Raw genomic sequence first — 12,587 nt, 5'->3', positions numbered from 1 at the left:
CATAGGTCTACCTTTCAAGTCCCTCTGGAAGGCATCTCTTCCCTCCAACCAGCATTATGAAATGCAGCAGCCTAAATTCATCCACTGTCACGATTTATTCTTGTACTTTTGAAATGTCATTGTGAAATGAAAGTCAAAGAAGTGCAGAAGCACTGAAGGTATTCCCTGGAGTTGGAAGGGGCACAAGAATCTTTGAACCCAAGTCCTGGTCCTGCACAGGACACTCCAAGAGCAACACCATGTGCGTAAGAGTTTGTTCCAAATTATTCTTGAGCTCTTTTCCTAATACCCAGCCTAAACCTTCCCTGACTCAGCTTCATATCATTTCCTTGAACCCTGTCACTTGTCACAAGAGTGAAGAGAATGGAAAAATGTATTCCAAGACATTTCTTTGTGCAGTGTTATCGTCCAGGTTGCAAAAGGGAAAGATTTTTCATTAACACAGTTCAAATTTCAAGCTCTAACAGATATGCATCTGTCTACTGCCTCACTCCATGAGTATATATATCACAGAAATCTTACAAAGAGTGAAGAACTGCAGTTGTGCTCAGAGATTCAGGTAATTGTATTAAAGGAACATTTGGATTTTCAGAAATACAGGAGAGTCAGTGTCCTGCAAAAGGCAAAGAAATTTGCTCTGTAGCTTTGAAAATTTTGCCGTTTTTACTTCAGTGCTTTGCAATTAGAGTTATGAGAACTTGCACATTCTACCCAGATTTGGACTCTCAATTTAGATGGGAAAAAACCACATGAATTTCACACCTGTTCTGCCTCATTTCTGATGCGTCTGGCTTTCCACACCGCACTAAACAGTGGTCACTCTTTCTGTTCTACTGCCATTAGTGCAATGTCATAAGGAAGATTACCAGAGCATAGAGAATTTCAGAACAAGAATCCAGTGATTTTTTGTGGTTCTCAGAGATTTCCACTTTCAAAATATATATTGGCAGTTTTGATCCTTAGATCTTCTAACTTAGTGATTTCTGTTGGTTTGAACAGGGGATCTGCTCAAATCCCTAAATAATTCCCTTTTTGAACTCCCCATATACTCTGAATTTAGAAAAATATTTCAGATAATCAAGATTTTCATAACAGTGATATAATCTCAACCGAGATTTTTCTTTTTTAAATTGTGAGGTTTTATAAACCACATACGTCAGCATTCAAGACTCAGTTTGAATTCAGCATAGATGATGCAACACAGCTACTGAGTGCAGCAGCGTATCCAGCATATCCAGAGAACTTTGGACAGCACTGTATAATTAGCATGGAAGATTATTTACCTCCAGTGTTCCAAATTACAGCAAAGTTGTAGAAGTTACTTAGGTTATTATGTTCCCTTTTAGAATGCATTGTGGAATTCAGGTTGTAATTCTGATCGATCATTGGATGAGAGAGATATTTGGCTTGAAAAGTTTCCAGAGCTGTAAGTGACAAAACCCAAACGTAGAGACCATCTACTCTCTGTTTACCTGCAATAACATCCTTGCACTTAATGCCCTACAACAGCTAAATACATGCAATCTCATCTGATCTATGCACTTTTGAGCATGTCTAGAACAAAATAAGAATCAGATTTCTTTAATGATCAGCATTATATGAAGATATATGAAGAGCAAAGTTTTTTCGTATAGAAAATTATAGACCAGATTTTCATACTACTATGATTAAAAATTTCAGCTTTATACTAAGATTAGGTCAATTGTCCCCTATTGCCAGAGAATGGAGGCACCTGGAGTGGGGGAACTTGGAAGATAATATGGCAGCCATCAAAAAAAAATCAAAAAAGAGAGCTGAAAACAAAAGAGAAAAAATACAGTGCCTACTTATGGAGTGTAAAATTCCAAGAGTTTATGGCCTTGAGAAAAATCAAAGTAATTTCTGAATAAACAAAATTCCCAGAATAATTTTCTTCTACAATATAAAGGAAATGTTTCTCTGTGAAATGCTAGAAGAACATAGAACAAAATCATGGCTTTCAGACAGTACTAGCTCAGCATACACTGACATAAAAATGCCAAGTAAAATCAAAAATTGCTCCTGGACTGATATCTCAGGGCAGCTAGGAAGGGCATTACAGATGCAACTAACACTGTGTTTAGGGACAAGAATCCAATCACAGGTCACATCTGGCTTGTTCTTGTGACACTCTGGTTTCATTGGTTGGATTGCCAGCTAGCCTAATTAGACGCTCTGCCTTCAGCTGTGCACTTTTGGTTATTAAATTAAATCTTATGTAATGAATATGGGACTGCAACAAACCTCAATATAAGGCAAATAGTTTCCCCACCTAGACTACAAAGAACTCAATGAAAATGTTACAACATTTTTCATGTGCCACTATATGGTCAGATATGAAGAGAACTTGTATTTTGGTAAACTGTGTTTAGTTATTATTTTTTTCTTTCAGTCCTTGAGAACAGACACATAGAAAAACTATATACAACTTTTTTCTAGCATAAAACTTTTACTTAACTTCCTAGCACACAGTGACACAGGTCAGACCAAAGGTTCATGCAGCCACTGGTGTTTTACCACAGCCAATGTCATTCAGCGAGCCATATCACAGCTCAATCACAACTTGCAGGGTGGACCTCTACTCTTGTTCCTCTCTGAACTTCTATTAAACAGGGGAATGTGGTAGTTTTGAACTGGAATAAATGTTATGATTTGGAATATAGAAAGCACTGTCACAAAGTCAGAAAACAAATACTTTGCCAGAGTGTGGAGTCTCTGGGATTCCTTCCTTCAGCAGTGAAAAGGCAACAAGTAACAACCAAATTATTGAAAAGAAAGGAAAGAATTAGAGAGAATACAATATTTCCAAGAAAATATTAACAAAACTATGTAAGCTTCAATAGCTGTAATATCCAAGTGTTGTGTAATTTACTACTTGAAATAATGGTATAGTCTTGTAAATAGTGACAGTTCTTGAATTGCATATCATTATTTAGGTGAAATGTGAAAGAGTTGTGACTCAGGCTGGGGATAAAGTCCTAGAATGAAAATAGAAGAAGCTTCAATAAATAGGAAGATGGTATATGAGGAAAATAAAATACTTTCTGCATTAGGCGAAAAGCATTCCTAGGCTGAAAATACATAGAAAAGTGAATATGATTCACTAAATCCAAGGCTGAAAGAGGGAAACAAAAAAGAGAAAAGGGAGGGTAAAATATATCTTTAATTAATAAATGGTGTGTAAAACAAAACGTTGATTTGGAAAAGATGAAAATTTTCATTCTGCCATTTCATCTTTAAAGCCTGCCTACAGAGATTTCAGGCTGTCATTTATAGATACAGAAAAAAGATGTATTATATCATTTTCACAAGAAGTTATAATAACTAACTTCTCGATTAAAAGGGGTTTTTTTAGTTTGGAATACAATGGTACCTAAATGAGAATGCATTTAAAACATTCTCATCTGTGAGAAAGACCTTTGCTTTACCTGAAACCAGAGAAATCCACTGATCTCTGTTTTGCATCTCCAGTTAGACAAATTTGTGCAATTTTCAGGGCAATTATCTAGAGACAAATTGTTTGTGGTTCATGGGGAAATTAGTGGCAGGAAGATTGCTAGAGTAGACTTCATTGTCTAAATCTGAAAAAAAAAAATCTACACAATAGGAATTAAAAGTTATATTCCAAATAGAAATGAACAAACCCTATTTAGATTCCTTTTTCTACATGGGACATGAGAATTGAAGACATTCTCTAAGGCAGGCAAACACTGTAACCCAAAATTTTAGAGTCTGAAAATGCTGCTCAGAAAACCTTAAAATGTACTGTTCTGTGTTCAGATGTCTTCAGCCAGACAGCTAAGGCAGATAAACTGATGAATGCATCCAAAAATATATAAGTGAGCAGGAAACCTTCAATATCATGGTGATTTTAGCAATGGGAATGGGTACCCTTTATTGACAGGACAAGGTGAATGGCTGAAACTTGTTTCAGTTCACACAGCTCTTTACATCTCAATGTGAAATTACTGTTGTGACAATAGAATTCTCTGTCATCCTGAAATAACTTGGACTTACCTAAATTTCAGAAACTCTTGCTCAAACCATATGTCCAAACACAAAAGTCATCAATAATAATTATGGCACGCATTTTAATTCAGAAAGCATATGAAATACAATTAATGCATGGGAAAATTAAGCTCATGAGATGTCTTAAAGGCCCTTCTTTGACAGATGGTTTAGATGATGCCTGACACATGAAATAACTGTGAGCAGTGAATTCTCCAAGCATTTATTTAGTCTCAATGAAAGCAATAAGACCATTTCATTCTATATCTATGGTGTAGATCCACTGCACATTGATCAGAAGTCTAGCATATAAAAGCAGGAGCACTATGCAAAAAAGGCAGGACTTGATGAAAAAAAGAAGTTCCTTGTATCTTATCTGCCTTGTATAAAACAATTTGCCTGTGCAAGATATATGTTTTTCTTTGAATAATCAGAACAAAAAAGTGAGTTCCAATCAAGGTAGAAAAATCTAGTCTATTGAACAATTTGTTTGGACTTAGATATTCCAAAGGGCACTGTGTCAAAAACTTTGTTCTTAAATTTGTGGTGCTGTCTAGAAGGAAAGAACAACAAGTTTTTGCTTAGCTCTTTCTAGGGAGAATTTTTTTCTGGATTAATTTTTTTTCCACCTTCACATTTCTTGAAAAACACATGAAGGATTTTTTATCAACATAGTCTCCCCTTATCTCTGCGAGCTACAAAACAGACATTAATTATAGTACTTCTAATGTACTCTGAACATGTTAAAATGTAACTTAAGGTGGCTTGGGTTTTAATGAATGTTTTTTAGCTCTGGCAATTATTCTCATCAGCCTTCTAGTGAGAAGGTTTGTTTTCAGAGCTAACAAGTCTGTCTTTACCTTCAGACCGGCTTTCAAGTACGAAAAGTGGTTCCCTTAGAATCTGGATACCTGCCTGCTGAGAGAAAGCAATTTTACAGGTAAGATTTTACAGGCCTTAAGTTCTGTTCTCCAGTGAGGAACTCGAAGTGTCTGCCTAGGCAGATTGTTTCAGCAGCATGTGCTTCATCGAGGTCTCAGCTCACTGAAAAGGCTGTTGATTTTGGTCATAAAAATAAGTAGTGTCATTTTCTCTTTGCAATGAATTCTTTCACCCAATCGTATTCTCGTATGCAAATATACCATGGCTGGTTCAGATAAAAAAGCACAAATAAAGCCAGGAGCTCAGTCAGGGCAAAAATCACTCTATTCCCTTTATACTTTATTCCACCTGTGTTTCAGGAACGTCCTCAAACTTCTCAACTGAAAACATGAAGAAACAAGGCTCAGATGGCAATCCTGCTCCAGCTATGCCAGCACTGCCAGAACCATTAAAAGATCTGAAGATTAAGTACACCAAGGTTAGTAGTACTTGCTTTTCTTAATCTTTCTTATGCATTCACTTCAGACAGTAGGATGTGTTCATTTTAACTTTAAATGAACTATGGAAGCCATTGTAAATCAGTTTTTAAAATGTTTATTCTGATTTTACACATACTAGCAAGTGATGTTCAGTGATCATTTTAACCTAATTTAAAGTACCTATTTGTGCATGCATGATAGACTTGTCCCATCTTTCACTTGGTGTGGGTGTTATTTTTCCCCTGAAACAAATTTTAGTCAATGATAAGTTTACCAGAAAGTGAAATGGAGCAAAGAATGAAATATTTCTACTATGTTTTTTCAGAACAGTGAATTAAAACAGCAAGTTAAAATGTTAACATATTGCATTGTGTTATAAGCAGATTCAAATAATTATGCCGGATAAGCTTACACAGAAAGAGGAGTGTGAAAAAGAAACTAAAATAAAATAAATTCTGGTCACATATTATGGTTACATTAGAGGAAATTTATCTAGTTTTCAATTTGCTTTTCAGGTAAACAAGTATCTCATAAACCAAATCTAATCTATCAATTTAACTATGCAATATTACCATAAACTTCTTGAAATAAAAAATTCTTTCCATATAGAGTTAAAAATATACAGATAAAGAAGGTCTGAATCCAGATTTATGTTTCCAGCTTTAAAAGACTCTGCTGGTTGCATATTATAATATTGTATCGTAACACACAGATATCTGCTAGAACTTTTTTCAAAGTGTTAGCTGAAACTTTGCCCTCTGAAACATTCAGGTTTGAATTGACCAGAAAGGACTTCTTAACTCTGGAGATTCTTTGTTACAGTTCTGTTATTTTTCTTGATAGTGTTTCAAGGGAAATAATGTTATTTTCTAGAACCACTGTTAAGTTTCTTTTCTTAAAGCAAGTATTCATCTAAACTACTTCTTTTAAATTCCATGCTATCCTTTTTTCTAATGGAAAAAACTTAACCATGTTTCACTACATGTCTTTTTTGAATAAATCATGCAGGATCTTACTTTGTAAATATTTAACAGGAAATATATATAGTTCTGCCATGTGATAGCACGCTACTGCTCTTCCTATCTCAAAAAAAATTTCACTCTTTGATTTTTTTAGTTTTCCAAAGGAAAACAATAAATATGAGAAAAACACCAACTGATGTAACTGAATAACCAAGACAAAAATTCCTGTAAATACTTTCATCCTTCTAAAATATCTCAGTATTAAAAATCTATTTTGTTGGTACAAAATAGCAACCACAAGCATTGTTGAAAAGTCTAGTTTGTATTGTGAAATCAAGGAGAGTGTCACATAATAAATATTTATTTTGCCTTGACAGTAGGTACCATTTCCCTAAAAGTTGCATATAAATTTTAACTGTGTAGAAATGCAATGCACTTGTTTAAAAAAATCAAGCACATGTCTGTGGAGATTTGATATTTGCAATGCTTTCCTCCTGTCTTCAAATATCCCACAGGATTTTCTGAAAATCCCAGCTGTGTACTGAGAGATAGTCAGTTAGGAAAATAAAAATGTCACCCCAGACACAGCACACACCCCACAATTTAATAAGGTCTTTGCACTCTTGTGTTCTTACCCAACCCATTCTTCTCCTGTCCCATACAAGTTAGAAAATGGGATGTGAGTGGCTAGTAACACTGGAAGGATCAAGATGAGGGACACACCAATTACTGCTGATGTACTAAATCACGTAGAAACAGATTCTTCTTCCTCACAACCTCAAATTTCTCTTTTTCTATCTTTACATAATAGCAACTGTAATCACAAAAGAATCTGAAGAGTTCTGCAGGAGATGTTCCAAGGACTCTCTTTACTTAACAGTCTTTCTATTTTATTTTCTTTGATTAGGATCATTTGTGACTTTTTGCAGAGTTCACTTAACTAAATCTATAGATTGGCATAACTATATTTCAGAGTAAACCTTTTACATATGGTATATCACTTAGCATTCTTCATGATATTTGACTTTCAGATATCAAATCAAATGTATTTTAAACACTGAAATTAGCTTGTATTTTGAACGATTAAGTAATCTTGAATTAGTTTCATATATGAACCTCCTTTAAAGATTTCCATTAACCCACGGAGTTTTGGTAGCTGGCTAAAAATGTGTTAGTAAATATTTTACTTAGTCAACACTGAGGAATTAGACAATGATTGCTTGACAAATGCTTTCTGTCACGATGCTTTCACATACACTAAACCCTGTAGTACTCCTTTAATCAGGGAAATCCAGATTAGTTAATTATTAGGTTGTCAAATTACATGAGGGGGAGAAAAGGGCTGAACATTCTTTTGCTAATCTACACGTGGAATATCAAGAACTGTAGAAGAGTATGATACTCTGAGTTAAAGAAAAATTATAGCTGAACATTAAAATGTTGCAGCCACTAGCTTCAAAAACAAAGGTTAGGCATAAAAGCTCAAAAATGTAATTGGAATATCTGGGGAAAGGTAATGAGTTAGAAAGGTGCTATAGAAACTTACTCTTTCTAAGATCAGCCCACTTCATGGACACAGAGCCACATTTATATTATGTATAAATTACGTAATATTTAATAGAAAGCGTATGTTCTGTGATTATTAGTCCATTGCAGCAGTAAAATGTATTTCCTGCATCAATATTAGCATATTGAAAGGGAGGGGAAAGAAGTTACATGAAATATTAGCCAAATATAAGCTTCTTGTAAGGAAAAACCTGAGAGGAGAAAAGAAAGAGATTTCACAACAGCTTCTATATTGATATATTTGTTTAAAGCTTATATTTTCATTCTTTGGTAGTACCTTAATAAATGCCACATATTTAATTTTATTACTCAAAGAATACAATGAGATTCGATGACATATTTTGAGACTAGTAAATTAGAACTTGAAATGAGCCTCCTCTTGGGCTACAAAACTTTAAGTGTTAGATGGATCTGTAATATTTACTGCTAAGTAAACTTTTAGTGAGTTGTACTCAAGAATACCTGAATGGCTGTCACAACCTATGTAAGCAGGAATGAACAGGTACAACAATTTTTTAGCACTGTGCACCACCTCACAGGAGTGATGCTGATCTGCCTCCAGCACGGGTCCAGCCTCAGCCCTGGTGTATCCTCATTGTTCCTGACCTGTAAAATTGTGCTGGGTGTGTAATTCCCTGCTTCATAGTCCACATGGGAAAGCTTGAGAGTAGCCAGATGAGCAAGGGTTCAAATCCGGTGATCACTTTTATCTCTATAAAAAAGGAAACTGGGCTCATTTAAAAAGTATTGTCACAAAAAAATATGCTATAGCCAGGGGCAAGTTTAGGATGGGAAGAAGCTTTGCTTTTTCTTATACTGATAGTCTGAAGAGTTTCTGATATCTAAACAGAAAATTGCTTAAACCTTCATTTCCATATTTTAAAAGCTATCTTTAATAGCTAAGTTATGGAAGATCCACATTTTACTTGGTTTCATTACCTTTCGATTACTTTTCATACATCCATGTATGAATTATAATGTAAATCAATATTAGTGAAATATATAAAAATTGCTCCCTAAAAAACAGTGAGTCTGTAGAAAAAGTCTGAATATGAGATCAACAGCAGAAATATTCTTTTTAGGCTCTACTTTTAAGTTTTTTTGCAGAGACACTGGAGCCTGAAACCCTGTACAGCTTGGATAATATTGAGCCCACAAAAAAGGCAGTCCTTATGCTAAGGAAGATTAAGCAAAAAATTATGTTTCATAAGATCATGAAACCTAATATAAGGACCCTAAAATTTCTTTCAGCAGAGCTGTGATGTTGTTTGTCAGAGGCAAAGCTGTACAGAGTAAAATGCTTTCTCCCCTCATTCAGCACAGATACAAATATGGCAGTTCTCATCTAGCAGATATTTCAAAATGAATTCACAGTTCTTTCAAAATACTCCAAGACTGAAGGAAAAGAAACCACTGGGATGCAGAAAAAAGGGCAAAGTTCAGGTTTTGTGTCTCCATTCTCTGCTTAAGTCATCTAAGTGACAAAATCAACCATGTAATCAAAGAAAGAAATGCTGTAGTTTTGAAGGTAACTTCAACATCAAATGGATGGTACTAGATCATTTGAACTGAAATCAATCATTTCAGAAATGCAAGGTTTTATTGCCCCATGACATAGAGGAATAAAGACATCTGAGTCCTTTTGACTGATGTTGCCTGTGCTTTATTTAAAATACTAAGCTCTAACAATGTACAGTCTCATCTACTGGAAATCTGTATTTCCAGTTCTACTCCAAAGAAGTTTGAACAGTCATTAACTCTTTGGGTTGTGGAAATAATAATAATAGAAAAAAATCTTCTCTTCTAAAATTCCAGTGAAGTAACAGTTACAAGACATCTGTAAAAATATTTCTAAACCTTTGGAAAAATTTGTAGCCCTAAACCTCCTGGGCCATAGCCAGTCACTACAGACAACTCACTGCACAGCGCCTGCCACAGAGGGGTAGATCCTTTGCATTTATGTCTGAAGAGCTGTCAGTGGAGTTCTGGCTCACTGACAAAACACTGTGACCTATAGCAAGATGATCCCAAACATTGTTTTTTCTCAGCAGGTCAGGCTTGTTGCTGGAGGCTGCTGTTAGCTGGTACTTCAGTGTTACCTGGATTTAGGGATCCACATCCTGTTTGTAGCAAGCACTCCACAGCATTTTATGAGCATGGCTGCATGCACTTTAATGAGTACAGCTGCCTGAAATATGCTATTGTAGCTTACATGAGAGTTTAGACTTTTTCCTTCCCTGTCTTTCTTACCCCCATTTTGCAAGGCTGCTATCTAGCTTATGAAAGACATCTGGGTAGTTTGATTTATACAACTCTGATACAATATTGTGTATATATATTAAATTTAATGAAGTTACGTTTTAAACATAAATGGTATTAGAAACATTAATAAGAAATAAATTTATGGGTGATATTGATTTGTGCTATAAATGTAGTACTTAAACAAGCACTTTAAATATTTCCAAAAATGGTATGTTTTTCTACTATTCTTTTCACAGACAGATATGAATTTGGCATACTGTAACATCATGGCAGAGTTATGTTAATATTTACCTTTTACTTTGTCTCTTTTCTTGGCAATGTCTTTTTTCATATTAACCATTTCACTACTGTCTTTGTTCTTTCACCACAATTACAATTTTGTGTGGATATTCTTACAACTTGCTTCATCAGAAGCAAGAAATTTCCACGGACTTAAATGTTTATTTCATAGATAGCTTTTGTTAAATCAGGAGTTTGCTGGTCAATTCTGATGCCAGAGATGGTACTGACACTGTATGAGAAGCCCACATAAAGACAAACAGAAACATACAGAACTGTAATAATATAGTACAGGGTATATTAATATATCAACAGTCTGTTGCCATATCCATTTAGAAATAATAATAATATCAATCTTGATGGTTATTAATAAGCAATTCACCATTTGTTAAAAACTTCTCAACCAGGTTTAATACTATGCAGAAAAAATATTCCCTGAAATCAGTCACATTTTAAGAACATATGTGGCTGTGAAGGAAGGATTTGTTCCACAAGTTTCTGTGACAAAAAGCATTTATCCTGTAGTTCTGGTGTCTTGATATTGTCTTGCCCTCAGTCAGCCATGGTCTACTTTGCCTACACTAAAGTATTTTCTGGTTTTCTATTTCAAAGTTCCTGTTAATCTAAGCAGAAACACTAGGTTTTTTGTCCTAGTGGAGAGTGCTAGCTGGTCTCACTGCTAGACTCCAGTGACTAACTGTAGGACAAGATGCCTTGACTCTAGAGAGAAGCACAACTTGAGCTGAAAAATACCTGTTCCAGTGAGTCAGAGCTTGACGTGTCCTCATAGAAAAGTACAATCAAGATCTCACAGTGCAATGGCACTGGAAGACAGTGAGAAAGGACGGCACCAGCCCACCAGCATCAGGAAGGTGGTCTCAAGGTAGTGGGAGGATATCTTAGCATGACACACCCATTTCAGCACTGACATGAACCCAGAGATCACAGAGGTTCAGGCAGAGAAGGACAGGTTAACTTGTTATTAACTTTGGACTGTATATCTTATCATAAAGCAATGTACAAAACCCTTATTAGCAACTTATCCTCCTCTCTTCAACAGCTGTGCATTTATCAAGTCTTTTAAATAAAAGCAAAGCTAAATTCAGCAGTAGTCACCAAGATATTCTTAATTCCAATATGCTTACTGAATCTGAGAACTGGGTTTACTTCTGTCAGGCTGTGTAACAGAAAGGCCCTTCATTGGTAACAACCCTATGAGCATGGGAAACTCAGGTAGTTTTCCATAGGTCATTTAGGGCTGCGCCTCTCTTGTACTTCACCGAGAGGAAGGACCCCTTTACAACATGAAAGGGGAAGGACCCCTTTTTATTTTTATGACATAGAACAAACAAACTAACAAACAAAAGCAATGTAGAGAAAAATTGCCTCTCCAAAGGAAGTAAATTTTTAAAAAAATGATCCTGGTTAAGTATGTATGTGATTACTCATCTCTTCAGAATAATGTAGTAACAGCTATCCAGTTTTAGTGCAGACATCTATCAATCTGGCAGCTCTCAGCTATGAAAGGTAGGTTTATTCACTAAAACTTATAACAGACATCAGCTATATATGTGTTAGTAGTATTGTTGTACTATTTCTTCTCCTGCAGATATTTATAAACAATGAATGGCATGATTCAGTCAGTGGTAAAAAATTTGCAGTCTTTAACCCTGCAAATGAAGAGAAAATCTGTGATGTTGAAGAGGGCGACAAGGTAAGATTTTCTTTATTGCCCTTAGCTGTAACATTATTTTCAGTGTATCTTAAAAACAGGAAGACAGGCAGCCATTTGTGTGATGTAAAGCATCACCTCAGATGTACACCTTCTTTCACAAACCCCTTTTTAATAAGCCATTTTTTTTTTCTTGTGAAAAGACACTTATAACTGCTTTACCTTAGACTCATATGAGAAACATTCTGAAGAACTATTTTTCTGATTTGTTTTACTAATATTATTGATTCTTTTTCTTATCTGTGATCATTGACATCTAAAAATTTAGTTGGGATTTTATTTTTTCTGTTATGTTTTCTTTATTACAAAGTAATATAATCTTGTTCATTACACATTTATAGAAGGCTTTTCCTTACAGAAAATATAAAAAGGACAAATGCCTATCATTTCTCACAAATT

General features: G+C 35.1%; 1 protein-coding gene across 2 annotated transcripts in view; it reads left to right on the top strand.

The window, feature by feature from the left end:
* Positions 1-4,881: 4,881 nt before the first annotated feature.
* Positions 4,882-12,587, top strand: part of ALDH1A1 (aldehyde dehydrogenase 1 family member A1) — a 30,673-nt gene continuing 22,967 nt past the window's right edge. The window contains exons 1-3 of one of the 2 annotated variants that reach the window (XM_066340056.1): positions 4,882-4,966; positions 5,268-5,386; positions 12,066-12,170. In XM_066340056.1, coding sequence (XP_066196153.1) covers positions 5,297-5,386; positions 12,066-12,170 — 195 coding nt within the window. In that variant the 5' untranslated portion in view covers positions 4,882-4,966; positions 5,268-5,296. Of the gene's footprint in view, positions 4,967-5,206; positions 5,387-12,065; positions 12,171-12,587 lie in introns of those variants that run through there. The other variant, XM_066340057.1, reaches the window with a different exon arrangement.

This window comes from Sylvia atricapilla, chromosome Z (assembly GCF_009819655.1).
Source record: "Sylvia atricapilla isolate bSylAtr1 chromosome Z, bSylAtr1.pri, whole genome shotgun sequence".
Lineage (NCBI taxonomy): Eukaryota > Metazoa > Chordata > Aves > Passeriformes > Sylviidae > Sylvia > Sylvia atricapilla.
Note: the sequence above shows the minus strand (reverse complement) of the source record. Positions and strands in the feature narration are given on the sequence as shown.